Below are 7,822 nucleotides of genomic sequence, written 5' to 3'. Positions count from 1 at the left end.
ATTACGTTGTTGTGATTTGATTAATACGTTCAGTTTTAACGACGTGTGTAAACTAACTAACATACAAGATCGGACGTGTTTTATTTATGTGATAAATAGGATTCAGATTAAAGACTTGTTTATTAACTAATAAATACCGATACAACGGGTGGGGGAAATTCCGATTGTAATATGATCCCTCAAAAAATGGTTTTTCAATGGAATAAATAGTATATATATTTTACCATTATACGATCAATAATATCTTCACTTTGGTTACTGTGAAGTTTAACAACAATACTACCAATAAAGTTTCATATTGAATATACATGCATTGTTACTTGTTATATTTCGATTAAAATATAAAGGTATTCAGAGTGTAAGTGCACATGTTTAATATTAAACACTTGGCATTCCAACATAATTCATAATCGTGTATTGAATAAATAAACATACTTAGAATATATTATTTTATACACGTCAATGTAAACATTTTATCAAACTGGCAACACATAAAACATTCAAAGTAAAGAATTCATACACCATACATGTATAAGCATGAAATGATCTTACTACCTTGCGAACACTAATTAAACATTTTGAACAGTATACACAAAACGATTCCGCATCGTTCATTGCTGTAGTTGCGGTCATAAAACACTCGAAATATTAGTTATAACGTTTTCATACTACCTTGAAGATGCTCGCATGCAAACACAAAAGTAGAACACTATTCAAAACAGTTATACATGTTTCCTTATTGGTAAGTTTTTTTAATAACGTATACATTTATACACTAACACTGTGTTAATAAGGTACACACTTTTTAATTAAATGGTTTTTATTAATATCTAAGTAAAGTTACCGCGTTAGTCAATATTGTGCAAAGTTTCCGTATATCTGGTACACAAGTGGTTAGTGTGCTATAAAGTATATCTTGGTGTGTTTGCAATACACTGCAATTTCACGAAAAATGCAATAGTATTACTTGCACGTTACTGACATTCATATTTATATAGTATTTACGTCTTGTTACACAATTTAAGATGGCATTTGCATACAAAATACAAGTCAACATTACGCCTAAGTAAGATATTTTTTAGAAATAAATATTCGACACTTATGGACCAGAAACTTTCAAACCATCAAATTTAGACTTTTTTGTTGTTTGGCAAAGTTTTCATATGATTCCAGTTCATTCAAATCTTTGACAGCCCTTTGATTGCGCTTAAGTGTATCGAAATTCTCATAATTGTCCAGATCATCCAGTGTAGCGTCCTGTGACACTTCGTCCTCTTGTCCTTCTCTTTGTTTCTGAGAAAACTCGGTGGCCATCGCCCTCTGTTTGTTACTCGCAACTTTACCAAATTTTAGACTAAACTGTCCCTTCTGTCGCCTTGGGGGAGCGTCATAGTTCAACTTAGCTCTTCCGTATTCAGAGTCATCATTTCCAACCGGTGTTGCCTGTTCCGGCTGTTGTTTAGCACCACGTGTTTTCTTGGTTAAAATAGGTTTACCCTTCTCCACATAGCAGTCATCCTCAGCGCTGTTGTCAAGGGCCTTCTCATCCGCGAGGATGGAGGCTTTCTTGGGGCGCTTGTTTTCATACACTTCTTGACCAGGTTCAAGAGTGTGAAAGTTATTGCAAGACGGACTGAACTCCTCGTATTTCTCTAGGTCCTAAAATATACGAACCACATGGTCTTTGCCTTTAATGAACTAACTTAAGTTATATATAAATGTAAAAATATAATGATACTTTTAAATAGTGACATGCAGTCATCCCTCTTCATAGTAAGCACACTACGCAACAACTTACTGGAGTACACACTGTGCAATTCGTGCACAACTTAACGGAAACCTTTTTATTAATATTAAATAAATGGACATGTTTTACATCACGTTAGTCTTTAACTCGACAACAAACACATCAACATATATTACGTATTACTTATATAAATAATAAAAGTAAATGTAGTAATAGAAGTAAACATGTATTAAAGTTATTTGGTTCTAAATAAGTATGTGTCGATATCAAAATACCTTTACTATACAACATTGCAATTAAGCACTCTTATTATACATGTCGAACTTTACTCTTGTGTTAATGACAACGTATATCTTTGGATGTCATCATTTGAGTTACTTGACAATTTTATCCATTAATCTATATTTTACAAATCAACATTGTCGGTAATGTTGTAACGATAAACACCATATACATTAGACAACAGCGTATCTTCACGCTGTTATGTTGGAATATTAGTAAGTCTGTGTTATAATATAATCTATATCACAAATCACATCCATTAACCTCTATACTGTCTATATCCGGTTCAATCTCGTTGACATAACCCTGGCGGTTCAGGCGCCCCTTACACTCGCGGGCGACCTCACCCTGTAACGTGGCATACTTCTTGCCAGTGCAGTCCTTAGCAAAGATAATATAGCACAATTTCAAATAAATATAAGAAAAAACACTAGTTTTCATTGTACATGATAGTTTATTATAACGACATCAATATTTGTTAAGATATAAATAAAATGTCAGAAAATGTCTGTTCGTATGACAAATCAACCTCCGCGCTTTAGATATGACAAGTTCTAATCATATCTCTATCATACCCCTGCAACCGTAACATACCTCATAATGACGTCCAAATCAACACCTTTATTCTTTATAAAGGTATATACACCCAAACCAAGTATCGACATTACGATCGAGTATTTCATACCTCATATTTGATTTTGCCTTGTACGACTGAGCTGTCTAGCGTCATAGAGCGTCCCTTGTCAAGGTAAGAGGCTCGTGGAAGTGTGTGTGTGCTTCTGATCGACTGTCTGCAAAACAGAGACTTTATATGTATACTGTATGTAGGGAAATATTTGGATGCATCATAATTCAGCGTTATGTCTAGTTTGAGTGACCGTTGATGGGGGAAACATCACATCATGACCATTTATTCACATCGTAAAATACTGGGAATGTGTTAAATTCATTGTATTAGTCTTTCTTCCATTGAATATAAAAACCTGTTATTGAGTATGATACACTTATATGCGTGATATATCCAATTGGTAAATCAATTATATTTTGTAATGCAAATGGGGTACAATATTTCGTAAGACAGTATATGCCATAATTGTGTTGGTAAGCCTCTCTAGAATAAATGGTAGGGGGTTGGGGTAATATGACGATGGATTAGAACGTCGCAATCTTACTCTAGGTTTTCTGTTATGTACCATATTTGCCAAAAACGCATACAATAAAATATATAAAGCAGAGACAATATGAAGCAATTTAGAATAATTAAGAGCATGTCCACAAGTATAAGGTTAAACAAATGGACGTATCGGAAATACTTTATTCTTTTTTTCTAGATAATAAATTAATCTCTTCAAAATATTTTCATTGTTCCATTTGAAAGAAGTCCATCAAGTAACTTCCTTATATAAGATTTGCAAAATTATGTTACAAAAAACTACAAAATTCATTCATATTTATATATTAACGAACAATCAACAAATGAGTTACATCCTTTAATTTATCAAATACGAGTACAAAGGTGTGATACACTGCTAGCATACTTATTCTGGTATCGCCTGAGACTCTGTCGGTACTGTCGTCTGCGATGATATCGTCGGCAAACATAAACGGCCACGGCGGCGGCAATAACGATCACGATACATCCTGCTACTCCTCCGGCAATAGAGTCAATCAACTTTTTCGACTTACCGCCTTCATTTGATCCTAGAATTAAGTAGTATGCGTTTCTTAAAGATTAATTTAATCAAATGAACCAATAATGAACTTTGACACACTTTTTTTTACCATGCAATAAGATATCAATTTATTGTTGGACCTACATGATAATAATGGGTTGATTATAAATACGATGCTATTTTTATTTTAATAAACAAGCACATTGTACCGATACCGCAAATAGGCCATCCGCTCACATATTTCACATACATAAATTTATATACAGTTTAGAATTCCTAAACTGTTGATAATACGTGATAAGAACGCCTTACCTGGTAAAGAACTAATGTTTTCTCCGTTTGCATCACCATTTATGCTCAGTTCTGGGATCAGTGTTTCAAGACGGGTCAAGGTCGGGGCATGACTATCGTGGTCTGGACAACAATCAGACATAATGGCACAATATATGAAAACGCTCATTTCCTGACCTCAAATTTAAACAAAAGTAAAACACTAGGTTCAACAGCAATAAGGTCTTTTAATTAAAGCAAGAAACCATTTTAAATACAATTTTACAACGGTCAATGCAACCATTTTCAATACAATTTTACAATTTTACAACGGTTAATGCAAAGAAAAGCATATCGGGTTTTAACCGGCACAGGGGCGCCCAAATTTCTAGAACTAAATGATGTTAGTTATGCTCAAAGCTAGAGATTTCTTCTATTAATATAAACTCCAGATGAATGTATTACTGTTCGACAGCTATAATAATGTAACCAACATATTGCCTTCCCGCCTAGACTCATTTTGTCGGAAAAATTGGGGTCAAAACTAATCAAAATGAGAAAACAAGTTATATTAAAAATACATTTTTTATGAATAAACAAAATTAAAGATTCTCATTCCAATTTTTCATTCCATTTTCTTCTCTTATGGATTACAATAAAACTTGAATTACCAGAACAGAACAGAACAGAACAGTACTTTACCTTTGACACACACATAACGGTGAGAGTTGGAGCAGTTATCGAGACGTTCTACAAAACTACCGCCTTCTAAACGTTGTAAACAAACACACTTTGAAACTGTTTCTGAAAGTAGTACTGTATGGTAAGCATTCGAAATCATTTGGCAATCATCATTTGGATGCATGTATAAGAAATATATGTAGGTTCATTGGAAAACAAATAATAGGATTAAAAACCAAAATACTAAATACATGAAATTTTAATGATCAGGGGTTACATCTATTCTATATATGCTGGTATTTCTAAACTTTCAATCATTAACTGTTCACATTCGTACTCTTGAAAGATTATTATGTTCAGATATTATCAAAATTTCAAATTACCATCTAAAACATCTATTTTACGACTTGGATACTTCGAAAGCCAGACAGAAGGGCCTTTTTCCAACATGGCAAGAGTTTGTTTGATTCTGTGACTCGGTAATGGATCCCACGTGTCCCCGTTAAATGTGCACTTCTGGTGGGCCTCTGTCCAGTTAATGGCAGTTTTTGTTCGGGTACACGTTCTCGTACCTGAATCATGAACTGTGGGGAAAGTATCCACAATCTCTTAAAAGCACGGCGTTTAAGGAATCGACGTAAACATGTTATGCCATGATTTCCGTAGCTGGTCTTTTATTCCAACATGGTCATTTAAAAACGAACGATTTGTACCAATGAATGGTGCTCTATCAGATTTAAATATTAATTCTATCAAAATAAACACACTTTTTAATAATAAATTACCTAACAGGTAATGGCACAGAACAAGCTATAATCGAACACATACTTTTTCAAATTGTCTTACCTGTCTTTGAGACGCATATGCAGTTTTCCAGAAATGTCTCCGATGGCATATAGGCTAACTTTGAATACTCCATTTTACCTGTGAGTAAATAAGAAGTTCAAACAGGCACGTTTTACAATAAGTATGTCGCTGAATCTAGAGTACGTTTTGCATAAAATTAGCATGAACATGCTGTAACAAGAAGGCGAAAAAAGTTTGGATTGTGTTGTGTGGGTTTATATATAGAATATTGAGTACGATCGGAATAACGGCAATTTAAATCATGTGAAAATAATTTATCCCGCTTTTAAAATACAGGTCGCCGTGATGTAATGAATATGGTGTCCGCCTAGCGACCGGGAGGTCACGGGTTCGATCCCCACCGTGGGAGCGTTCTTAAGATCTCCCCCAAAGACACCAAGTACTGGTTCTAGGCCCAGGAAACGGACTCGAGAGCGTTTATATAAGCCTAAGGCTTTTGATGCAATCGAGCTAAAATAAATAGGTTTAAACTAAAATACAGACAGCCGACAGGAAGTTATAAACAAACATCATTATGTTTAAACAGTCGTTAGACCTACCGCCATGATATTTTATCCGTGTCACTTTGGCGTTAACCCAGATGACGTCACCAGGCTTGACACTCGCCAAGGAAATAACACTTGGCATCTCCGAAATCAAAATACGCGTTTCATTTATACAATTGTTTTGTGCGGACTCCCAATCAGTTGCTACGGAGACTAAGTTAATTGTGTTGTCTGAAATATAAATTAGGACAGTTTTTGTTGCCATAACTCGTTCTTGGGCCCAAGCTCTGACTTTGTAAAGTTCATAGTTTAAATTTTAACTACTTTATATCATTAATATTTATACATTTAATATATACATTTTAACGACATCCTTAAAATAAATATGATTGACGAGATTATTGCGTGTAGGCCACATAACATAGAATACACTCGTATAAAGGCAAAACATAAGGTACATAAACACTTGAATTACGCAATGAATAAAGAGACACAAAAACATTTTGGTTACATATTCTCATTAATCCGATTAAAACAATAAGTAATTAGTATTATAAAGTTATATATGAACGTCTAAAGGGTATAAAACGTTTTTGTTCTCACAGTTTAAGGACTTGTTTAGTATATGTTTGCTTCCTTAATGATGGAATTACAAAGGTTTGCTGCTCTGCCTATAAAGAGAAAAATCTTTCAAAGAGAGCAAAACATAATCTCACCGCTTTGAGAGCTAAGATGAATTAATCCCAGCAAAACTATTAATCCAGAGAGAAACGGCATTATTCAATCCCAATAAGTCCAGAAGACGCTTAATCTGCTTTACTATTTCAGTGGATTGGTCTGTGTGCTATTGTTTACATCAATAACCTATGTTCATGATTGTTAAATTGCCAATGACTATACGCTAGAAGAAACAGGACATTTAATTTGATACTTCGGTCCATACCAACCATAACTGAAGTGGTAAAGTAGTTTTAGTTTCGTTTCTGTTCGCGTTTCAATCAACGGAAGAGACATACGAATATGTTTCACATGAATAATTATGTAAGCATAAAGGAACCAGGCTAAATTACTTTTTTGATTGATTAATCGGACATTCACATCGATTCCTTAACTTATTATTATTAAATTTAATAAACTGACACTAACAATTGGGATTTCCAAATTTAAACCTTTGAATGATTATAAATAAATCTAAATTACATGATTTATAAACACACTAGCATTATCAATTTGCATGATTTGGTTGTTTCACCTCTGGATGCGATTGTATTGAGTTTCAGGAATCAGTTTATTAAACAATGTATCCAGAAGGCAACCAGCCCAAGTGGACAAAGTAAGCATACAGTGTTTACAAACAAAGAAGATTATGATAATACATAGTAATAATACGTTTCATGACAAGAATAAATAAATGTATTATTTATTAGATATCCGACATTTATATCAATCGCTTTCGATAGTGCATATGTAATAAAAAAATCAAAATACGTCAAATTTCAATGGAAAAATTAATTACGGCAATATATCAATTATACTGCATTTTACATATATTAGGTCAATATGTCAATTGGAATAAAAGTAATACTTTGTACTAAACCGAAGTAACACAGTTCCTTTAACGAGGCAAATGCTCATGTATATACTTGTTTGAGGGTCGTAGAATAAAAAGTGATAGTAACATAATTGTTTTCCTATATAAACCTAACTTAGCTGTACCAAAATACATGTCAATTATGTCTCATGTACGTACATGTTACAGTAGCACAAAACATGAGCCCTTGCTTGCTACCTAAACGAAACGAATATATAGGTAGGCG

The 7,822-nt window shown here is 33.7% G+C and overlaps 1 protein-coding gene across 1 annotated transcript; it reads right to left on the bottom strand.

Moving 5' to 3' along the window:
- Positions 1-435: 435 nt before the first annotated feature.
- Positions 436-6,921, bottom strand: LOC127877528 (uncharacterized). Its single transcript, XM_052423474.1, has 10 exons — positions 6,722-6,921; positions 6,060-6,236; positions 5,500-5,577; positions 5,037-5,237; positions 4,675-4,776; positions 4,015-4,116; positions 3,568-3,730; positions 2,715-2,820; positions 2,294-2,410; positions 436-1,659 (listed from the first exon to the last, which is right to left on the bottom strand). Exons 1-10 carry the CDS (start codon positions 6,780-6,782, stop codon positions 1,117-1,119), a joined length of 1,650 nt encoding a protein of 549 aa, XP_052279434.1. The 5' UTR covers positions 6,783-6,921; the 3' UTR covers positions 436-1,116.
- Positions 6,922-7,822: the final 901 nt, after the last annotated feature.

The sequence above is a fragment of the Dreissena polymorpha genome, chromosome 4 (genome assembly GCF_020536995.1).
Source record: "Dreissena polymorpha isolate Duluth1 chromosome 4, UMN_Dpol_1.0, whole genome shotgun sequence".
Lineage (NCBI taxonomy): Eukaryota > Metazoa > Mollusca > Bivalvia > Myida > Dreissenidae > Dreissena > Dreissena polymorpha.
This window is presented reverse-complemented; position numbering and strand designations above follow the sequence as displayed.